Source organism: Scyliorhinus torazame, chromosome 3 (assembly GCF_047496885.1).
Source record: "Scyliorhinus torazame isolate Kashiwa2021f chromosome 3, sScyTor2.1, whole genome shotgun sequence".
Classification (NCBI taxonomy): Eukaryota; Metazoa; Chordata; class Chondrichthyes; order Carcharhiniformes; family Scyliorhinidae; genus Scyliorhinus; species Scyliorhinus torazame.
Window position 1 is genome coordinate 1,247,304 of NC_092709.1, and position 23,591 is coordinate 1,270,894.

Genomic DNA, 23,591 nt, shown 5'->3' on the forward strand with positions numbered 1-23,591 from the left:
AGGTGAGGGATTTGTATTTGGAGGAAGGGTTCGCCAGACTTGAGGAGCAAAGAACAAAGAAATGTACAGCACAGGAACAGGCCCTTCGGCCCTCCAAGCCCGTGCCGACCATGCTGCCCGACTAAACTACAATCTTCTACACTTCATGGGTCCGTATCCTTCTATTCCCATCCTATTCATATATTGTCAAGATGCCCCTTAAATGTCACTATCGTCCCTGCTTCCACCACCTCCTCCGGTAGCGAGTTCCAGGCACCCACTACCCTCTGCGTAAAAAACTTGCCTCGTACATCTACTCTAAACCTTGCCCCTCTCACCTTAAACCTATGCCCCCTAGTAATTGACGCTCTACCCTGGGGAAAAGCCTCTGACTATCCACTCTGTCTATGCCCCTCATAATTGTATACCTCTATCAGGTCTCCCCTCAACCTCCTTCGTTCCAGTGAGAACAAACCGAGTTTATTCAACCGCTCCTCATAGCTAATGCCCTCCATACCAGGCAACATCTGGTAAATCTCTTCTGCACCCTCTCTAAAGCCTCCACATCCTTCTGGTAGTGTGGCGACCAGAATTGAACACTATACTCCAAGTGTGGCCTAACTAAGGTTCGATACAGCTGCAACATGATTTGCCAATTCTTATACTCAATGCCCCGGCCAATGAAGGCAAGCATGCCGTATGCCTTCTTGACTACCTTCTCCACCTGTGTTGCCCCTTTCAATGACCTGTGGACCTGTACTCCTAGATCTCTTTGACTTTCAATACTGGTTGAGGGTTCTACCATTCACCGTATATTCCCTACCTGCATTATACCTTCCAAGATGCATTACCTCACATTTGTCCGGATTAAACTCCATCTGCCATCTCTCCGCCCAAATCTCCAAACAATCTAAATCCTGCTGTATCCTCCGACAGTCCTCATCGCTATCCGCAATTCCACCAACCTTTGTGTCGTCTTGCAAAACTTACTAATCAGACCAGTTACATTTTCCTCCAAATCATTTATATATACTACAAAGAGCAAAGGTCCCAGCACTGATCCCTGTGGAACACCACTGGTCGCAGCCCTACAATTAGAAAAGCATCCTTCCATTGCTACTCTCTGCCTTCTATGGCCTAGCCAGTCTGTATCCACCTTGCCAGCTCACCCTTGATCCCGTGTGACTTCACCTTTTGTACTAGTCTACCATGAGGGACCTTGTCAAAGGCCTTACTGAAGTCCATATAGACAACATCCACTGCCCTACCTGCATCATTCATCTTAGTGACCTCCTCGAAAAACTCTTATCAAGTAGTGAGACACGACCTCCCCTTCACAAAACAGTGCTGCCTCTTCCCTAATACGTCCATTTGCTTCCAAATGGGAGTAGATCCTGTCTCGAAGAATTCTCTCCAGTAATTTCCCTACCACTGAAGTAAGGCTCACCGGCCTGTAGTTCCCGGGATTATCCTTGCTACCCTTCTTAAACAGAGGAACAACATTGGCTATTCTCCAGTCCTCCGGGACATCCCCTGAAGACAGCGAGGATCCAAAGATTTCTGTCAAGGCCTCAGCAATTTCCTCTCCAGCCTCCTTCAGTATTCTGGGGTAGATCCCATCAGGCCCTGGGGACTTATCTACCTTAATATTTTTTAAGACACCCAACACCTCGTCTTTTTGGATCTCAATGTGACCCAGGCTATCTACACACCCTTCTCCAGACTCAACATCTACCAATTTCTTCTCTTTGGTGAATACTGATGCAAAGTATTCATTTAGTACCTCGCCCATTTCCTCTGGCTCCACACATAGATTCCCTTGCCTATCCTTCAGTGGGCCAACCCTTTCCCTGGCTGCCCTTTTGCTTTTTATGTACGTGTAAAAAGCTTTGGGATTTTCCTTAACCCTATTTGCCAATGACTTTTCGTGACCCCTTCTAGCCCTCCTGACGCCTTGCTTAAGTTCCTTCCTACTTTCCTTATATTCCACGCAGGCTTTGTCTGTTCCCAGCCTTTTAGCCCTGACAAATGGCTCCTTTTTCTTTTTGACGAGGCCTACAATATCTCTCGTCATCCAAGGTTCCCGAAAATTGCCGTATTTATCCTTCTTCCTCACAGGAACATGCCGGTCCTGAATTCCTTTCAACTGCCACTTGAAAGCCTCCCACATGTCAGATGTTGATTTGCCCTCAAACATCCGCCCCCAATCTATGTTCTTCAGTTCCCGCCTAATATTGTTCTAATTAGCCTTCCCCCAATTTAGCACATTCATCCTAGGACCACTCTTATCCTTGTCCACCAGTACTTTAAAACTTACTGAATTGTGGTCACTGTTACCGAAATGCTCCCCTACTGAAACATCTACCACCTGGCCGGGCTCATTCCCCAATACCAGGTCCAGTACCGCCCCTTCCCTAGTTGGACTGTCTACATATTGTTTTAAGAAACCCTCCTGGATGCTCCTTACAAACTCCGCCCCGCCTAAGCCCCTGGCACTAAGTGAGTCCCAGTCAATATTGGGGAAGTTGAAGTCTCCCATCACCACAGCCCTGTTGTTTTTACTCTTTTCCAAAATCTGTCTACCTATCTGCTCCTCTATCTCCCGCTGGCTGTTGGGAGGCCTGTAGTAAACCCCCAACATTGTGACTGCACCCTCCTTATTCCTGATCTCTACCCATATAGCCTCACTGCCCTCTGAGGTGTCCTCTCGCAGTACAGCTGTAATATTCTCCCAAACCAGTAGCGCAACTCCGCCTCCCCTTTTACATCCCCCTCTATCCCGCCTGAAACATCTAAATCCTGGAACGTTTAGCTGCCAATCCTGCCCTTCCCTCAAACAGGTCTCTGTAATGACAACAACATCATAGTTCCAAGTACTAATCCAAGCTCTAAGTTCATCTGCCTTACCCGTAATACTTGCATTAAAACATACGCACTTCAGGCCACCAGACCCGCTGTGTTCAGCAACTTCTCCCTGTCTGCTCTGCCTCAGAGCCACACTGTCCCTATTCCCTAGTTCTCCCTCAATGCTCTCACCTTCTGACCTATTGCTCCCGTGCCCACCCCCCTGCCATACTAGTTTAAACCCTCCCGTGTGACACTAGCAAACTTTGCGGCCAGGATATTTATGCCTCTCCGGTTTAGATGCAACCCGCCCTTCTTGTACAGGTCACACCTGCCCCGGAAGAGCTCCCAGTGGTCCAGATAATGGAAACCCTCCCTCCTACACCGGCTGTTTAGCCACGTGTTTAGCTGCTCTATCTTCCTATTTCTAGCCTCACTGGCACGTGGCACAGGGAGTAATCCCGAGATTACAACCCTCGAGGTCCTGTCTTTTAACTTTCTGCCTCGCTCCCTGAACTCCTGCTGCAGGACCTCATGCCCCTTCCTGCCTATGTCGTTAGTACCAATATGTACAACGACCTCTGCCTGTTTGCCCTCCCCCTTCAGGATTCCCTCTACCCGTTCGGAGACATCCTGGACCCTGGCACCAGGGAGGCAACATACCATCCTGGAGTCTCTTTCACGTCCACAGAAGCGCCTATCTGTGCCCCTGACTATAGAGTCCCCGATTACTATTACTCTTCTGCGCTTTGACCCTCCCTTCTGAACATCAGAGCCAGCCGTGGTGCCACTGCTCTGGCTGCTGCTGTTTTCCCCTGATAGGCTATCCCCCCCTACAGTATCCAAAGGGGTATATCTGTTCGAGAGGGGGACAACCACGGGGGATTCCTGCACTGACTGCCTGCCCTTTCTGGTGGTCACCCATTTCTCTGCCTGCACCTTGGGTGTGACCACATCGACATAACTGACATTTATGACGCTTTCCGCCACCTGCATGCTCCTAAGTGCATCCAATTGCCGCTCCAACCGAACCATGTGGTCTGTGAGGAACTCCAGTTGGGTGCACTTTCTGCAGATGAAGCCATCCGGGACGCTGGAAGCCTCCCGGACCTGCCACATCTCACAGTCAGAGCACAGCACCCCTCTAACTGACATTGCGTCAATTAATTAAAATTAAAATTAAAAAAATGTTGTTATTTTTTTTTTTTGAATATATTTTTTTAAAATTTCAAAGTTACTGTTGACTATCAGTTTCCTAGCACTAGATTTCTAATAGAAATGCGAAAGCTAAATATAGTACTCTCCGATCTCTGGCTTAGATATCCCTCTAAATTATAATTAAGTAATTCTGTTTAACTAGTTACCAATGGTCAGTTTTTTAAATTTAGTGTAGAATCCCAACCAGCCACTCAGGCCACAGCTTTTCTGTGATGTCACTTCAGTTTCCCCCCGACACACACACACAATTTGAAAAAGGTACAAAAGTAAAAATACGTAAAAATCACTTACTTACCTTCTTAGTGTTAATAATAAAATATGGTACTTACCTCACACCAATGGGTTTTATTATTAGGTTAGAGGAGGAGGGCGGGTGGGAGACACTACACTAAGCAATCACTTCCGCACTGCCCCCGCTGAAATTGACAAACCAGCTCCTCCTCTCCCGCCGAAATCGACTGACCTGCCCCTGCAGAGACAAGTGTTTTTAAAGGACAGACTTACCTCCCAGCAATCACTTCCGCACTGCCCCCGCTGAAATTGACAAACCAGCTCCTCCTCTCCCGCCGAAATGGACTGGCCTGCCCCTGCAGAGACAAGTGTTTTTAAAGGACAGACTTACCTCCCAGCAATCACTTCCGCACTGCCCCCGCTGAAATTGACAAACCAGCTCCTCCTCTCCTGCCGAAATTGACTCGACTAAGGGAGAGGGTAGAGCTGCCGAGGGGTACTGAGTTCAGGTATCAAGATCTGGAAGGGGTTCTCTAGATTGCTGGGATACACCCTTGTGGAGTGACTGCTGTTTCCGGATGTGGAAGGGGAGGGAAGAATTGGGGATATATATAAGTGGCTGGGGGAGCAGGGAGGCGAGCGGGTGGTGAAGATCAAGGAGAAATGGGAAGCGGAGTTTGAAATGGAGATCAATTGGGGAGTATGGAGTGAGGCACTGCAAAGGGTAAACGGGACCTCCTCTTGTCCAAGGATGAGCCTGATACAATTTAAGGTGGTGCACAGGGTGCATATGACTCGGGCGAGAATGAGTGGGAGAACAATCTGTACAGGCTGTATAGTTGAATGTTGTGAAGAATGTTTCCCGGGGTGTTTATTTGCTTTGATACAAGTTTAAATAAAATGTGTTTTTTAAAAAAAAAAGACAGATTGGAGAAGTTGGGACTGTTTTCCTTGGAGAAGAGAAAGCCGAAAGGAGATTTGAATGAGGCTTTCAAAATCACGCAGGATGAGCACAAACTGATGCCACTGATGAAAGGACAAGAATGGGAGGGTAGAGATTTAAAGTTATTTGTAAAAGAAGCAAAAGTAACATGCGGGAAAAAAATTCAAGCGGTGAGGTTGTGGAATGCACTGCTGGAGCGCGGTGGCTACATTGCTGGAGCGTGGAGACTGTGGAATGCGGCACTGCTGGAGCGTGGTGGCTGTGGAATGCATTGCTGGAGCATGGTGGCTGTGGAATGCACTGTTGGAGCGTGGTGGCTGTGGAATGCATTGCTGGAGCATGGTGGCTGTGGAATGCATTGCTGGAGCGTGGTGGCTGTGGAATGCGGCACTGCTGGAGCGTGGTGGCTGTGGAATGCACTGCTGGAGCATGGTGGCTGTGGAATGCACTGCTGGAGCATGGTGGCTGTGGAATGCACTGCTGGAGCATGGTGGCTGTGGAATGCACTGCAGGAGCGTGGAGGCTGTAGAATGCATTGCTGGAGCGTGGAGGCTGTGGTATGCACTGCTGGAGCATGGTGGCTGTGGAATGAACTGCTGGAGCGTGGAGGCTGTGGAATGCACTGTTGGAGCGTGGTGGCTGTGGTATGCACTGCTGGAGCTAGGTGGCTGTGGAATGCACTGCTGGAGCATGGTGGCTGTGGAATGCACTGCTGGAGCGTGGAGGCTGTGGTATGCACTGCTGGAGCGTGGAGGCTGTGGTATGCACTGCTGGAGCATGGTGGCTGTGGAATGCACTGCTGGAGCGTGGAGGCTGTGGTATGCACTGCTGGAGCATGGTGGCTGTGGAATGCATTGCTGGAGCGTGGAGACTGGTATGCACTGCTGGAGCATGGTGGCTGTGGAATGCGGCACTGCTGGAGCGTGGAGGCTGCGGGCGGTATGCACTGCTGGAGCGTGGTGATTGCACTGCTGGAGCATGATGGCTGTGGAATGTGGCACTGCTGGAGCGTGGTGGCTGCACTGCTGGAGCGTGGTGGCTGCACTGCTGGAGCGTGGTGGCTGCACTGCTGGAGCGTGGTGGCTGCACTGCTGGAGCGTGGTGGCTGCACTGCTGGAGCGTGGTGGCTGCACTGCTGGAGCGTGGTGGCTGCACTGCTGGAGCGTGGTGGCTGCACTGCTGGAGCGTGGTGGCTGCACTGCTGGAGCGTGGTGGCTGCACTGCTGGAGCGTGGTGGCTGCACTGCTGGAGCGTGGTGGCTGCACTGCTGGAGCGTGGTGGCTGCACTGCTGGAGCGTGGTGGCTGCACTGCTGGAGCGTGGTGGCTGCACTGCTGGAGCGTGGTGGCTGCACTGCTGGAGCGTGGTGGCTGCACTGCTGGAGCGTGGTGGCTGCACTGCTGGAGCGTGGTGGCTGCACTGCTGGAGCGTGGTGGCTGCACTGCTGGAGCGTGGTGGCTGCACTGCTGGAGCGTGGTGGCTGCACTGCTGGAGCGTGGTGGCTGCACTGCTGGAGCGTGGTGGCTGCACTGCTGGAGCGTGGTGGCTGCACTGCTGGAGCGTGGTGGCTGCACTGCTGGAGCGTGGTGGCTGCACTGCTGGAGCGTGGTGGCTGCACTGCTGGAGCGTGGTGGCTGCACTGCTGGAGCGTGGTGGCTGCACTGCTGGAGCGTGGTGGCTGCACTGCTGGAGCGTGGTGGCTGCACTGCTGGAGCGTGGTGGCTGCACTGCTGGAGCGTGGTGGCTGCACTGCTGGAGCGTGGTGGCTGCACTGCTGGAGCGTGGTGGCTGCACTGCTGGAGCGTGGTGGCTGCACTGCTGGAGCGTGGTGGCTGCACTGCTGGAGCGTGGTGGCTGCACTGCTGGAGCGTGGTGGCTGCACTGCTGGAGCGTGGTGGCTGCACTGCTGGAGCGTGGTGGCTGCACTGCTGGAGCGTGGTGGCTGCACTGCTGGAGCGTGGTGGCTGCACTGCTGGAGCGTGGTGGCTGCACTGCTGGAGCGTGGTGGCTGCACTGCTGGAGCGTGGTGGCTGCACTGCTGGAGCGTGGTGGCTGCACTGCTGGAGCGTGGTGGCTGCACTGCTGGAGCGTGGTGGCTGCACTGCTGGAGCGTGGTGGCTGCACTGCTGGAGCGTGGTGGCTGCACTGCTGGAGCGTGGTGGCTGCACTGCTGGAGCGTGGTGGCTGCACTGCTGGAGCGTGGTGGCTGCACTGCTGGAGCGTGGTGGCTGCACTGCTGGAGCGTGGTGGCTGCACTGCTGGAGCGTGGTGGCTGCACTGCTGGAGCGTGGTGGCTGCACTGCTGGAGCGTGGTGGCTGCACTGCTGGAGCGTGGTGGCTGCACTGCTGGAGCGTGGTGGCTGCACTGCTGGAGCGTGGTGGCTGCACTGCTGGAGCGTGGTGGCTGCACTGCTGGAGCGTGGTGGCTGCACTGCTGGAGCGTGGTGGCTGCACTGCTGGAGCGTGGTGGCTGCACTGCTGGAGCGTGGTGGCTGCACTGCTGGAGCGTGGTGGCTGCACTGCTGGAGCGTGGTGGCTGCACTGCTGGAGCGTGGTGGCTGCACTGCTGGAGCGTGGTGGCTGCACTGCTGGAGCGTGGTGGCTGCACTGCTGGAGCGTGGTGGCTGCACTGCTGGAGCGTGGTGGCTGCACTGCTGGAGCGTGGTGGCTGCACTGCTGGAGCGTGGTGGCTGCACTGCTGGAGCGTGGTGGCTGCACTGCTGGAGCGTGGTGGCTGCACTGCTGGAGCGTGGTGGCTGCACTGCTGGAGCGTGGTGGCTGCACTGCTGGAGCGTGGTGGCTGCACTGCTGGAGCGTGGTGGCTGCACTGCTGGAGCGTGGTGGCTGCACTGCTGGAGCGTGGTGGCTGCACTGCTGGAGCGTGGTGGCTGCACTGCTGGAGCGTGGTGGCTGCACTGCTGGAGCGTGGTGGCTGCACTGCTGGAGCGTGGTGGCTGCACTGCTGGAGCGTGGTGGCTGCACTGCTGGAGCGTGGTGGCTGCACTGCTGGAGCGTGGTGGCTGCACTGCTGGAGCGTGGTGGCTGCACTGCTGGAGCGTGGTGGCTGCACTGCTGGAGCGTGGTGGCTGCACTGCTGGAGCGTGGTGGCTGCACTGCTGGAGCGTGGTGGCTGCACTGCTGGAGCGTGGTGGCTGCACTGCTGGAGCGTGGTGGCTGCACTGCTGGAGCGTGGTGGCTGCACTGCTGGAGCGTGGTGGCTGCACTGCTGGAGCGTGGTGGCTGCACTGCTGGAGCGTGGTGGCTGCACTGCTGGAGCGTGGTGGCTGCACTGCTGGAGCGTGGTGGCTGCACTGCTGGAGCGTGGTGGCTGCACTGCTGGAGCGTGGTGGCTGCACTGCTGGAGCGTGGTGGCTGCACTGCTGGAGCGTGGTGGCTGCACTGCTGGAGCGTGGTGGCTGCACTGCTGGAGCGTGGTGGCTGCACTGCTGGAGCGTGGTGGCTGCACTGCTGGAGCGTGGTGGCTGCACTGCTGGAGCGTGGTGGCTGCACTGCTGGAGCGTGGTGGCTGCACTGCTGGAGCGTGGTGGCTGCACTGCTGGAGCGTGGTGGCTGCACTGCTGGAGCGTGGTGGCTGCACTGCTGGAGCGTGGTGGCTGCACTGCTGGAGCGTGGTGGCTGCACTGCTGGAGCGTGGTGGCTGCACTGCTGGAGCGTGGTGGCTGCACTGCTGGAGCGTGGTGGCTGCACTGCTGGAGCGTGGTGGCTGCACTGCTGGAGCGTGGTGGCTGCACTGCTGGAGCGTGGTGGCTGCACTGTTGGAGCGTGGTTGAAGCAGCTTCGATTGAGTCATTCAAGAGAGAATTAAATGATGATTTGAAAAGAAACAATCACCAGAGTTATGGGGCGAATGTGGGGTCTGGCACTTGATGAAATGCTCATTTGGAGGGGGCAGTGCAAACACAATGTGCCGAATGGCCTCTGTTCTGAAGCAATTCTGCACTTTGAGATTTTTCTCAATTGCCGTTCATTATATATAAAAATGTAACAATTTTATTTGAAAATCTTATTTGTTTGTTTTTAGGGTTCGAAGATGTTGACTCGGAAGATAAAGCTGTGGGACATTAATACTCACATCACATGTCAACTTTGCAATGGATATTTGATTGATGCCACCACAGTCACAGAGTGCCTACATACCTGTATGTACCAGAATAAAATTGTTCCCGGTTTCACTAATTACTCAATAATGCTTATTTCAAAGGTGTGAATTTACTTATTCTTTAAAAAATAACATTGCCGGTTACAATCACTGATTAACTGACCTAGTAACTCTTTATGAAACGTTGAACTGTTAACTCAGATGGAGGAGTAATCACTGACACATTTGTAAATGAACAGGTCAACTGAGAACGAGAACGAAAGCCGTCTTATTGCCATTGCACTTTGAGGAACAACTAATTTGAAATGGTTGACAGCAGGTTTCCCAACAAGGTGGCGGCGGGCTTACCTATGCTCTCTAATAAGAACATAAGAACTAGGAGCAGGAGTAGGCCATCTGGCCCCTCGAGCCTGCTCCGCCATTCAATGAGATCATGGCTGATCTTTTGTGGACTCAGCTCCACTTTCCGGCCCGAACACCATAACCCTTAATCCCTTTATTCTTCAAAAAACTATCTATCTTTATCTTAAAAACATTTAATGAAGGAGCCTCTACTGCTTCACTGGGCAAGGAATTCCATAGATTCACAACCCTTTGGGTGAAGAAGTTCCTCCCAAACGCAGTCCTAAATCTACTTCCCCTTATTTTGAGGCTATGCCCCCTAGTTCTGCTTTCACCTGCCAGTGGAAACAACCTGCCTGCATCTATCCTATCTATTCCCTTCATAATCTTTTATGTTTCTATAAGATCCCCCCTCATCCTTCTGAATTCCAACGAGTACAGTCCCAGTCTACTCAACCTCTCCTCGTAATCCAACCCCTTAGGCTCTGGGATTAACCTAGTGAATCTCCTCTGCACACCCTCCAGTGCCAGTATGTCCTTTCTCAAGTAAGGAGACCAAAACTGAACACAATACTCCACGTGTGGCCTCACTAACACCTTATACGATTGCAGCATAACCTCCCTAGTCTTAAACTCCACCCCTCTAGCAATGAAGGACAAAATTCCATTTGCCTTCTTAATCACCTGTTGCACCTGTAAACCAACTTTTTGCGACTCATGCACTAGCACACCCAGGTCTCTCTGCACAGCAGCATGTTTTAATATTTTATCATTTAAGTAATAATCCCTTTTGCTGTTATTCCTACCAAAATGGATAACCTCACATTTGTCAACATTGTGTTCCATCTGCCAGACCCTAGCCCATTCATTTAGCCTATCCAGATCCCTCTGCAGACTTCCAGTATCCTCTGCACTTTTGCTTTACCACTCATCTTAGTGTCGTCTGCAAACGTGGACACATTGCCCTTGGTCCCCAACTCCAAATCATCTATGTAAATTGTGAACAATTGTGGGCCCAACACTGATCCCTGAGGGACACCACTAGCTACTGATTGCCAACCATTAATCTCTACTCTTTGCTTTCTATTAATTAACCAATCCTCTATCCATGCTACTACTTTCCCCTTAATGCCATGCATCTTTATCTTATGCAGCAACCTTTTGTGTGGCACCTTGTCAAAGGCTTTCTGGAAATCCAGATATACCACATCCATTGGCTCCCCATTATCTACTGCACTGGTAATGTCCTCAACAAATTCCACTAAATTCGTTAGGCACGACCTGCCCTTTATGAACCCATGCTGTGTCTGTCCACTGGGACAATTTCCATCCAGATGCCTCGCTATTTCTTCCTTGATGATAGATTCCAGCATCTTTACTACTCCGAAGTTAAGCTCACTGGTCTATAATTACCCGCTTTCTGCCTACCTCCTTTTTTAAACAGTGGTGTCACGTTTGCTAATTTCCAATCCGCCGGGACCACCCCAGTCTAGTAAATTTTGGTAAATTATCACTAGTGCATTTGCAATTTCCCTAGCCATCTCTTTTAGCACTCTGGGATGCATTCCATCAGGGCCAGGTACTTGTCTACCTTTAGCCCCATTAGCTTGCCCATCACTACCTCTTTAGTGATAACAATCCCCTCAAGGTCCTCACCTGTCATAGCCTCATTTCTATCAGTCACTGGCATGTTATTTGTGTCTTCCACTGTGAAGACCGACCCAAAAAACCTGTTCAGTTCCTCAGCCATTTCCTCATGTCCCATTATTAAATCTCCCTTCTCATCCTCTAAAGGACCAATATTTACCGGAGCCACTCTTTTTTGTTTTATATATTTGTAGAAATGTTTACTATCTGTTTTTATATTCTGAGCAAGTTTACTCTCATAATCTTACTCTTTTTTTAATAGGTTTTTTAGTAGCTTTCTGTTGCCCCCTAAAGATTTCCCGGTCCTCTAGTCTCCCACTAATGTTTGCCACTTTGTATGCTTTTTCCTTCAATTTGATACTCTCCCTTATTTCCTTAGATATCCACAGTTGATTTTCCCTCTTTCTACTGTCCTTTTTGTTGGTATAAACCTTTGCTGAGCACTGTGAAAAATCGCTTGGAAGGTTCACCACTGTTCCTCAACTGTTTCACCATAAAGTCTTTGCTCCCAATCTACCTTAGCTAGCTCTTCTCTCATCCCATTGTCATCTCCTTTGTTTAAGCACAAAACACTAGTGCTTGATTTTACCTTCTCACCCTCCATCTGTATTTTAAATTCCACCATATTGTGATCGCTCCTTCCGAGAGGATCCCTAACTATGAGATCATGAATCAATCCTGTCTCAATACACAGGACCAGATCTAGGACCGCTTGTTCCCTCGTAGGTTCCATTACATACTGTTCGAGGAAACTATCGCGGATAAATTCTATAAACTCCTCCTCAAGGCTGCCTTGACCTACCTTGGTTAAACCAATCGGCATGTAGATTAAAATCCCCCATAATAACCATTTCTACATGCATCCGTTATTTATTTGTTTATTGCCTGCCCCATCATAATGTTACTATTTGGTGGCCTATAGACTACTCCTATCAGTGACTTTTCCGCCTTACTATTCCTGATTTCCACCCAAATGGATTCAACCTTATCCTCCATAGCACCGATGTCATCCCTTACTATTGCCTGGATATCATCCTTAAATAACAGAGCTACACCACCTCTGTTACCATCCACTCTGTCCTTCCGAATAGTTTGATACCCTTGGATATTTAACTCCCAGTCGTGACCATCCTTTAACCATGTTTCAGTAATGGCCACTAAATCATAGTCATTCATGATGATTTGCGCCATCAACTCATTTACCTTATTCCGAATACTACGAGCATTCAGGTAAAGTACACTTATGTTGGCTTTTTTTTTTTTACCTCTGTTCTGAATCTTAACACCTCGATCAGTGACCTCTCCTAAGTTATATTTCCTCTTGACTTTTCTCCTAATTTTCCTTGTCGGTGAACCCATATCTTCATGTAACAACCTGCCGCGTCGCTTACCATTTATGTTTTTCCTTTCCGTTTTATTCCTTTAAGTATTACTGGTCCTATTCGCTGAGCTCCCCTCAGTCACTGTACCTTGTACTGTCGCCCTTTTTGATTTTTGACTATGGCTTCTCTGCCATACACTTTCCCCCTTACTGCCTTTTGTTTCTGTCCTTGTTTTACTACCTTCCAACTTCCTGCATCGGTTCCCATCCCCCTGCCACATTGGTTTAAACTCTCCCCAAAAGCTCCAGCAAACACCCCTTCTAATGGGGGACCGTTAAACTGCCTTTCTCTCTGTCCACATAGTGGCACCGGCTGTTTTGTATAGAATGTTTATTTCTGGATTATTTGTGTATTTCAGGTCTGTTAACATCTATTTAATGTAATATTAGTTCTAAATATAGCCACTGGATGGAGCTGCCACACTGCATTACTCTGAGTTAGTGAACGGGTTCCTTTTCAGTCTTGCTGATGGGTCTCAATGATGCCGTTTAACTTTCTCCACTTTAGTTCCATTTATTGGCTCATGAAAAATCCCTGTTGACTTTGACCAATGAGTATAAGTTACGGGAGAGAATGAGGTGTAAGGAAATTATAGTCCAGGGATTACAGTTTGTTGTTAGAGCTGTGTGACATTTTCCTTTCACTCTGGGAGCTGAGGTTTACTTTCCCTTTAACCAAGAAAATGAGTTGTTTTGCTTGTAACGATTGCGAGTTAAATGTGTTATCACAAGCATAATGTTCGCCAAAGATATGAGTTTTCTTAAAATGTGACTTGAATTTGGAAATCCCAATTGATACCGGACATTTATGACGATGATACCTGGGATTCCTTTGAAATGAAAATGTTGGGTGATCTGACGAAGGTAACTAAAATGATAAATGGATGAAGAAACACCTGTTCCATGTACTGGGGAATGCAACATGAGGATATGTCATCTCGGGATCAATTCAATAAGGATGTTTCAAAAAACAAATTCTCACAAATGTTTAAGAGAAACTGGGACACAACCTCAGTGAGGCATGAATCAGTGGCAGCATTGCAATTAGGCAATGGGGTGAATTGGACAATCCTGCCCTCAAATGTCCAATTAGGTGATGGGGTGAATTGGAGAATATGGGGCGGGATTTTCCGCCGGGGGATTCTCTGCTTTGCTGGCAGCCCGGGGGTTTCCCGACGGCGTGGGGCTGCCCCACAATGGGAAACCCCATTGACCGGCCGGCATAACGGAGCATCCCGCCGGCGTGGTGAGGCACAATTGTGGTGTGGCGGGGCGGAGCATCATGCCACCTGTTCTCAATGTGCAATTAGGTGATGGGGTGAATCGGAAAATCCTGCCCTCAATCTGGCCAGGGTCCTTAAAAGTTGCGGAAACTGCACGTTCCACAAGATATTGGAATCCTGAGAAGCAAGCACAGCCCTGCACGATTCTTTGTCTGTGGTTGCAAGCCAGTTGGACATTTCTATTGTGTATCTCCTGCGGTTCGATTGCTGCTGGCTGTAGTGAGGGAGCTGCAAAGACAGCACGAGTGCATTTCCCCTTTCACTCTCGGGAAACAACTGATAGCCACAAAGCCCATTATCCTGACAACTGTCTGTCATCATCTTCGCTGCACCTGAGTGATCCAGAATGAAGAGTATTTAATTGCCAGCTGTGACCCTCCCACTCCCCCGCCCCCGTCACCCTCCCCCCCCCCCCCCCCCCCGTCCTCCCCCCGTCGTCCTCCCCCCCCCCCCCCGTCCTCCCCCCGTCGTCCTCCCCCCGTCGTCCTCCCCCCGTCGTCCTCCCCCCGTCGTCCTCCCCCCGTCGTCCTCCCCCCGTCGTCCTCCCCCCGTCGTCCTCCCCCCCGTCGTCCTCCCCCCCGTCGTCCTCCCCCCCGTCGTCCTCCCCCCCGTCGTCCTCCCCCCCGTCGTCCTCCCCCCGTCGTCCTCCCCCCCGTCGTCCTCCCCCCCGTCGTCCTCCCCCCCGTCGTCCTCCCCCCCGTCGTCCTCCCCCCGTCGCCCTTTTCCCCCCGTCGCCCTTTTCCCCCCGTCGCCCTTTTCCCCCCGTCGCCCTTTTCCCCCCGTCGCCCTTTTCCCCCCGTCGCCCTTTTCCCCCCGTCGCCCTTTTCCCCCCGTCGCCCTTTTCCCCCCGTCGCCCTTTTCCCCCCGTCGCCCTTTTCCCCCCGTCGCCCTTTTCCCCCCGTCGCCCTTTTCCCCCCGTCGCCCTTTTCCCCCCGTCGCCCTTTTCCCCCCGTCGCCCTTTTCCCCCCGTCGCCCTTTTCCCCCCGTCGCCCTTTTCCCCCCGTCGCCCTTTTCCCCCCGTCGCCCTTTTCCCCCCGTCGCCCTTTTCCCCCCGTCGCCCTTTTCCCCCCGTCGCCCTTTTCCCCCCGTCGCCCTTTTCCCCCCGTCGCCCTTTTCCCCCCGTCGCCCTTTTCCCCCCGTCGCCCTTTTCCCCCCGTCGCCCTTTTCCCCCCGTCGCCCTTTTCCCCCCGTCGCCCTTTTCCCCCCGTCGCCCTTTTCCCCCCGTCGCCCTTTTCCCCCCGTCGCCCTTTTCCCCCCGTCGCCCTTTTCCCCCCGTCGCCCTTTTCCCCCCGTCGCCCTTTTCCCCCCGTCGCCCTTTTCCCCCCGTCGCCCTTTTCCCCCCGTCGCCCTTTTCCCCCCGTCGCCCTTTTCCCCCCGTCGCCCTTTTCCCCCCGTCGCCCTTTTCCCCCCGTCGCCCTTTTCCCCCCCGTCGCCCTTTTCCCCCCCGTCGCCCTTTTCCCCCCCGTCGCCCTTTTCCCCCCGTCGCCCTTTTCCCCCCGTCGCCCTTTTCCCCCCGTCGCCCTTTTCCCCCCGTCGCCCTTTTCCCCCCGTCGCCCTTTTCCCCCCGTCGCCCTTTTCCCCCCGTCGCCCTTTTCCCCCCGTCGCCCTTTTCCCCCCGTCGCCCTTTTCCCCCCGTCGCCCTTTTCCCCCCGTCGCCCTTTTCCCCCCGTCGCCCTTTTCCCCCCGTCGCCCTTTTCCCCCCGTCGCCCTTTTCCCCCCGTCGCCCTTTTCCCCCCGTCGCCCTTTTCCCCCCGTCGCCCTTTTCCCCCCGTCGCCCTTTTCCCCCCGTCGCCCTTTTCCCCCCGTCGCCCTTTTCCCCCCGTCGCCCTTTTCCCCCCGTCGCCCTTTTCCCCCCGTCGCCCTTTTCCCCCCGTCGCCCTTTTCCCCCCGTCGCCCTTTTCCCCCCGTCGCCCTTTTCCCCCCGTCGCCCTTTTCCCCCCGTCGCCCTTTTCCCCCCGTCGCCCTTTTCCCCCCGTCGCCCTTTTCCCCCCGTCGCCCTTTTCCCCCCGTCGCCCTTTTCCCCCCGTCGCCCTTTTCCCCCCGTCGCCCTTTTCCCCCCGTCGCCCTTTTCCCCCCGTCGCCCTTTTCCCCCCGTCGCCCTTTTCCCCCCGTCGCCCTTTTCCCCCCGTCGCCCTTTTCCCCCCGTCGCCCTTTTCCCCCCGTCGCCCTTTTCCCCCCGTCGCCCTTTTCCCCCCGTCGCCCTTTTCCCCCCCGTCGCCCTTTTCCCCCCCGTCGCCCTTTTCCCCCCGTCGCCCTTTTCCCCCCGTCGCCCTTTTCCCCCCGTCGCCCTTTTCCCCCCGTCGCCCTTTTCCCCCCGTCGCCCTTTTCCCCCCGTCGCCCTTTTCCCCCCGTCGCCCTTTTCCCCCCGTCGCCCTTTTCCCCCCGTCGCCCTTTTCCCCCCGTCGCCCTTTTCCCCCCGTCGCCCTTTTCCCCCCGTCGCCCTTTTCCCCCCGTCGCCCTTTTCCCCCCGTCGCCCTTTTCCCCCCGTCGCCCTTTTCCCCCCGTCGCCCTTTTCCCCCCGTCGCCCTTTTCCCCCCGTCGCCCTTTTCCCCCCGTCGCCCTTTTCCCCCCGTCGCCCTTTTCCCCCCGTCGCCCTTTTCCCCCCGTCGCCCTTTTCCCCCCGTCGCCCTTTTCCCCCCGTCGCCCTTTTCCCCCCGTCGCCCTTTTCCCCCCGTCGCCCTTTTCCCCCCGTCGCCCTTTTCCCCCCGTCGCCCTTTTCCCCCCGTCGCCCTTTTCCCCCCGTCGCCCTTTTCCCCCCGTCGCCCTTTTCCCCCCGTCGCCCTTTTCCCCCCGTCGCCCTTTTCCCCCCGTCGCCCTTTTCCCCCCGTCGCCCTTTTCCCCCCGTCGCCCTTTTCCCCCCGTCGCCCTTTTCCCCCCGTCGCCCTTTTCCCCCCGTCGCCCTTTTCCCCCCGTCGCCCTTTTCCCCCCGTCGCCCTTTTCCCCCCGTCGCCCTTTTCCCCCCGTCGCCCTTTTCCCCCCGTCGCCCTTTTCCCCCCGTCGCCCTTTTCCCCCCGTCGCCCTTTTCCCCCCGTCGCCCTTTTCCCCCCGTCGCCCTTTTCCCCCCGTCGCCCTTTTCCCCCCGTCGCCCTTTTCCCCCCGTCGCCCTTTTCCCCCCGTCGCCCTTTTCCCCCCGTCGCCCTTTTCCCCCCGTCGCCCTTTTCCCCCCGTCGCCCTTTTCCCCCCGTCGCCCTTTTCCCCCCGTCGCCCTTTTCCCCCCGTCGCCCTTTTCCCCCCGTCGCCCTTTTCCCCCCGTCGCCCTTTTCCCCCCGTCGCCCTTTTCCCCCCGTCGCCCTTTTCCCCCCGTCGCCCTTTTCCCCCCGTCGCCCTTTTCCCCCCGTCGCCCTTTTCCCCCCGTCGCCCTTTTCCCCCCGTCGCCCTTTTCCCCCCGTCGCCCTTTTCCCCCCGTCGCCCTTTTCCCCCCGTCGCCCTTTTCCCCCCGTCGCCCTTTTCCCCCCGTCGCCCTTTTCCCCCCGTCGCCCTTTTCCCCCCGTCGCCCTTTTCCCCCCGTCGCCCTTTTCCCCCCGTCGCCCTTTTCCCCCCGTCGCCCTTTTCCCCCCGTCGCCCTTTTCCCCCCGTCGCCCTTTTCCCCCCGTCGCCCTTTTCCCCCCGTCGCCCTTTTCCCCCCGTCGCCCTTTTCCCCCCGTCGCCCTTTTCCCCCCGTCGCCCTTTTCCCCCCGTCGCCCTTTTCCCCCCGTCGCCCTTTTCCCCCCGTCGCCCTTTTCCCCCCGTCGCCCTTTTCCCCCCGTCGCCCTTTTCCCCCCGTCGCCCTTTTCCCCCCGTCGCCCTTTTCCCCCCGTCGCCCTTTTCCCCCCGTCGCCCTTTTCCCCCCGTCGCCCTTTTCCCCCCGTCGCCCTTTTCCCCCCGTCGCCCTTTTCCCCCCGTCGCCCTTTTCCCCCCGTCGCCCTTTTCCCCCCGTCGCCCTTTTCCCCCCGTCGCCCTTTTCCCCCCGTCGCCCTTTTCCCCCCGTCGCCCTTTTCCCCCCGTCGCCCTTTTCCCCCCGTCGCCCTTTTCCCCCCGTCGCCCTTTTCCCCCCGTCGCCCTTTTCCCCCCGTCGCCCTTTTCCCCCCGTCGCCCTTTTCCCCCCGTCGCCCTTTTCCCCCCGTCGCCCTTTTCCCCCCGTCGCCCTTTTCCCCCCGTCGCCCTTTTCCCCCCGTCGCCCTTTTCCCCCCGTCGCCCTTTTCCCCCCGTCGCCCTTTTCCCCCCGTCGCCCTTTTCCCCCCGTCGCCCTTTTCCCCCCGTCGCCCTTTTCCCCCCGTCGCCCTTTTCCCCCCGTCGCCCTTTTCCCCCCGTCGCCCTTTTCCCCCCGTCGCCCTTTTCCCCCCGTCGCCCTTTTCCCCCCGTCGCCCTTTTCCCCCCGTCGCCCTTTTCCCCCCGTCGCCCCTCCCCTCCCCGTCGCCCCGGACCCTGTCATGGTAAAAGTGGACATGCCGTCTGAGTCCCCCTCCATCCCGGTCGAGAGTCACCCCCTGATCCTGACCGTCCCGCATCATCCATAAGATGATTGTTAAATACTGTAACTGACCATATGACACCTTTACCAGCAGCACCGGCTGGATCTGCTCCCCGACTGAATCAGACTCCCTCCTCTAACTGTTTCCTTTGGCAGCCATCGCCCAACTGGTACAGTACTACAGAATTAGGCCACTCGGCCCATCGAGACTGCTCCGCCATTCAATCACGGCTGACATTTTTCTCATCCCCATTCTCCTGCCTTCTCCCCATAACCCCTGATCCACTTATTAACCAAGAACCTATCTGTCTCCCCTCATCCTTCTAAACTCCAACGAATACAGACCCAGAGTCTGCAACCGTTCCTCATAAGACAAGCTCTTCATTCCAGGGATCATTCTTGTGAACCTCCTCTGGACTGTTCCCAAGGCCAGCACATCCTTCCTTAGATACAGGGCCCAAAACTGCTCTCAGTACTCCAATTGGGGTCTGACCAGAGCCTCAGAAGTACATCCCTGGTCTTGTATTCTAGCCCTCTCGCCATGAATGCTAACACTGCATTTGCCTTCCTAACTACCGACTGAACCTGTACGTTATCCTTAAGAGAACCGCGCACAAGGGCTCCCAAATCCCTTTGTGCTTCTGATTTCCTAAGCATTTCCATTTAGAAAAGTCTATGCCTCCATTTCTCCTTCCAAAGCATAACCTCACACTTTTCCACATTGTACTTAATTTGCCACTTCTTTGCCCACTCTCCTAGCCTGTCCAAGTCCTTCTGTAGCCCATCTGCTTCCTCAATACTATCTGTCCCTCTACTGATCTTTGTTTCATCTGCAAACTTAGCAACAGTGCCTTCAGTTCCTTCCTCCAGATCATTAATGTATATTGTGAAAAGTTGTGGTCGCAGCACCGACCCCTGAGGTACAACACTAGTCACCGGCTGCCATCCGGAAAAAGACCCCTTTATCCCCACTTTCTGCCGTCTGCCAGTCAGCCAATCCTGTATCCATGCCAGGATCTTGCCCGTAACACCATGGGCTCTTAACGTATTTAACAGTCTCCTATGCGGCACCTTGTCAAGAGGCCTTCTGGAAATCTAAATAAATCACATCCACTGGTACTCCTTTGTCTAACTTCCTTGTTACTTCCTCAAAGAACTCTTAACAGTTTTGTCAGACACCACCTCCCGTTGACGTAGCCGTGTTGACTCAGTCCTAGTTTATCATGCACTTCCAAGTACACCGCGATCTCTGTAATATGGAGATGCGTTGGACTGGGGTCAGCACAGTAAGAAGTCTTACAACACCAGATTTAGGATAGCATGGTAGCATAGTGGTTAGCACTGTTGCTTCACAGCTCCAGGGTCCCAGGTTTGATTCCCGGCTTGGGTCACTGTCTGTGTGGAGTCTGCACGTTCTCCCCGTGTGTGCGTGGGTTTCCTCCGGGTGCTCCAGTTTCCTCCCACAGTCCAAAGATGTGCGGTTAGGTGGATTGGCTATGCTAAATTGCCCTTAGTGTCCAAAAAAAAAGGTTAAGACGATGGAGTGGAGGAGGTGTGTGCTTGAGTGGGGTGCTCTTTCCAAGGGCAGGTGCGCACTCAATGGGCCGAATGGCCCCCTCCTGCACGACTGGAAGGGAACATTTCTGCCTGGCAATTGTCGCGCGATGCCCGTTCGTCCGTTGTTACACCGTCTGCATGGTCTCGCCAATGTACCACGCTTTGGGACATCCATTCCTACAGCGTATGCGATAGACAACGTTGGCCGAGTCGCACCAGTATGTACCGTGTATCTGGTGGGTGGTTGGGAGAAGACTCCTCAAAGTCAATTCACGGAGTTGGGTCGGGAGTTAAAAACCAGGACCCCATGGGCAGTAATCTCAGGATTACTCCTCATGCCACGTGCCGTGAGTGTTGGAACAGGGAGACAGTACAGTTGAACACGTAGTTAAAGAGCTGGTGTAGGAAGGAGGGCTTTCGATATATGGATCACTGGGATGTCTTCTGGGGAAGGTGGGACCTGTACAAGAAGGACGGGTTGCACCTGAACTGGATGGGCACCAATGTCCTGGGCGAGAGGTTTGCTGGTGCTGTCCGGGAGGGTTTAAACTAGCATGGCAGGGTTTGGGAACTGGAACAACAGGCCAGTAAGTGTAGAGATTGGGGAAAAAAGTGAGACTAATATAAACATAGTGCAGAGTAAGAGCAGGCAGAAGGAAGCCACAGAGCTCAGCGGGACTGTAGGTCTGGAGTGTGTTTGCTTCAATGGAAGAAGTATAACCGGTAAGACGGATGAACCTAGAGCCTGGATTGCTGCATAGAATATGATGTAATTGCAATTACGGAGACATGGTTAAAGGAGGGACAGGGCGGGCAGCTTAACATTCCGGGATATCACTGGCTAGCACTGTGGCTTCACAGCGCCAGGGTCCCAGATTCGATTCCCCGCTGGGTCACTGTCTGTGCGGAGTCTGCATGTTCTCCCCGTGTCTACGTGGGTTTCCTCCGGGTGCTCCGGTTTCCTCCCACAGTCAAAAATGTGCAGGTTAGGTGGATTGGCCATATTAAATTGCCCTTAGTCTCCAAAAAGGTTCGGAATGGTTATTGGTGTTGCTCCTATTAGCCTTAGTTTTATTAGCTCTAATAATGTCACCTTTGCTCACGAGTCGCCAGGTATCTTTCTGATACCGCCACGTGGTTCAAGCTCTAGTTATGATTAATAAGACAGCACACCGCTTAGTAAGATTAAAATCAACGGTCATTTATTATGTACAGCAATAAATACTTACACAATAATCCTACTTTCTAGACTACTACCTACCACTACTGGCCAATACTTAACTTTTGGGAATGGCCCACCAGGTCAGGGAAACAAATGGTTTATCGAATTGGGTCTGGCCTGCGGGATTCAAAAGGCTGATACGGGTCGATGGCTAGGAGTCTCTATCTGGTAGCGATCGCTGGAGTCAAACTTACGGTTGCTGGTCGATGGTTCTTGCGAAGGTTGCGAGCAGGAGAAGAAGGGAGGTATACACCACATCAACTGCTCTACCCTCGTCTACCTGTTCAGTCACCTTCTCAAAGAACTCGATAAGGTTTGTGAGGCATGACCTACCCTTCACAAAGCCATGCTGACTATCCCTGATCATATTATTTCTATCTAGATGATTATAAATCTTGTCTCTTATAATCCCCTCCAAGACTTTACCCACTACAGACATGAGGCTCACCGGTCTATAGTTGCCGGGGTTGTCTCTGCTCCCCTTTTTGAACAAAGGGACCACATTTGCTATCCTCCAGTCCTCTGGCACTATTCCTGTAGCCAATGATGACATAAAAATCAAAGCCAATGGTCCAGCAATCTCTTCCCTGGCCTCCCAGAGAATCCTAGGATAAATCCCATCAGGTCCCGGGGACTTATCTATTTTCAGCCTGTCCAGAATTGCCAACACCTCTTCCCTACGTACCTCAATGCCATCTAATCTATTTACCTGGAGCTCAGCATTCTCCTCCACAACATTATCTTTTTCCTGAGTGAATACTGACAAAAAATATTCATTTAGTATCTCGCCTATCTCTTCAGACTCTACACACAACTTCCCATCCCTGACCTTGACTGGTCCTACTCTTTCCCTAGTCATTCGCTTATTCCTGACATACCTATAGAAAGCTTTTGGGTTTTCCTTGATCCTTCCTGCCAAATACTTCTCATGTCCCCTCCTTGCTCATCTTAGCTCTCTCTTTAGATCCTTCCTCGCTACCGTGAAACTATCCATCGCCAGAACTGAAACTTCACACCTCATCTTCACATAGGCCTCCTTCTTCCTCTTAACAAGAGATTCCACTTCTTTGGTAAACCACGGTTCCCTCGCTCGGCACCTTCCTCCCTGCCTGACCGGTACATACTTATCAAGAACACGCAGTAGCTGATCCTTGAACAAGCTCCACTTATCCAGTGTGTCCAACACTTGCAGCCTACTTCTCCACCTTATCCCCCCCAAGTCACGCCTAATGGCATCATAATTTCCCTTCCCCCAGCTATAACTCTTGCCCTGCGGTGTATACTTATCCCTTTCCATCCTTAACGTAAACGTCACCGAATTGTGGTCACTGTCCCCAAAGTGCTCTCCTACCTCCAAATCGAACACCTGGCCTGGTTCATTACCCAAAACCAAATCCAACGTGGCCTCGCCTCTTGTTGGCCTGTCAACATATTGTTTCAGGAAACCCTCCTGCACACACTGTACAAAAAACGACCCATCTAATGTAGTCGAACTATATCTTTTCCAGTCAATATTTGGAAAGTTAAAGTCTCCCATAATAACTACCCTGTTACTTTCGCTCTTATCCAGGATCATCCTCGCCATCCTTTCCTCTACATCCCTAGAACTATTTGGAGGCCTATAGAAAACTCCCAACAGGGTGACCTCTCCTTTCCTGTTTCTAACTTCAGCCCATACTATCTCGGAAGAAGAGTCCCCATCTAGCATCCTCTCCGCCACCGTAATACTGCTCTTGACTAGCAGCGCCACACCTCCCCCTCTTTTGCCTCCTTCTATGAGCTTACTAAAACACCTAAACCCCGGAACCTGCAACATCCATTCCTGTCCCTGCTCTATCCATGTCTCCGAAATGGCCACAACATCGAAGTCCCAGGTACCAACCCATGCTGCCAGTTCCCCTACCTTATTTCGTATACTCCTGGCATTGAAGTAGACACACTTCAAACCACCTACCTGAACACTGGCCCCCTCCTGCGACGTCAAATCTGAGCTCCTGACCTCTATACTCATTCTCCCTTACCCTAAAACTACAATCCAGGTTCCCATGCCCCTGCTGCATTAGTTTAAACCCCCCCAAAGAGCACTAACAAATCTCCCCCCCAGGATATTTGTGCCCCGCAGGTTCAGATGTAGACCATCCTGTCTGTAGAGGTCCCACCTTCCCCAGAAAGAGCCCCAGTTATCCAGAAATCTGAATCCCTCCCGCCTGCACCATCCCTGTAGCCATGTGTTTAATTGCTCTCTCTCCCTATTCCTCATCTCACTATCACGTGGCACGGGCAACAACCCAGAGATGACAACTCTGTTTGTTCTAGTTCTGAGCTTCCATCCTAGCTCCATGAAAGCCTGCCTGACATCCTTATCCCCTTTCCTA

The 23,591-nt window shown here is 53.6% G+C and overlaps 1 protein-coding gene across 3 annotated transcripts in view; it reads left to right on the top strand.

The window, feature by feature from the left end:
• Positions 1-23,591, top strand: part of LOC140408242 (polycomb group RING finger protein 3) — a 942,343-nt gene that overhangs the window by 163,957 nt on the left and 754,795 nt on the right. For all 3 annotated transcript variants that reach the window (XM_072495182.1, XM_072495180.1, XM_072495183.1), the window contains exon 3: positions 9,257-9,374. In XM_072495182.1, the coding sequence (XP_072351283.1) occupies positions 9,257-9,374 (118 nt within the window). The remainder of the gene's footprint in view (positions 1-9,256; positions 9,375-23,591) is intronic.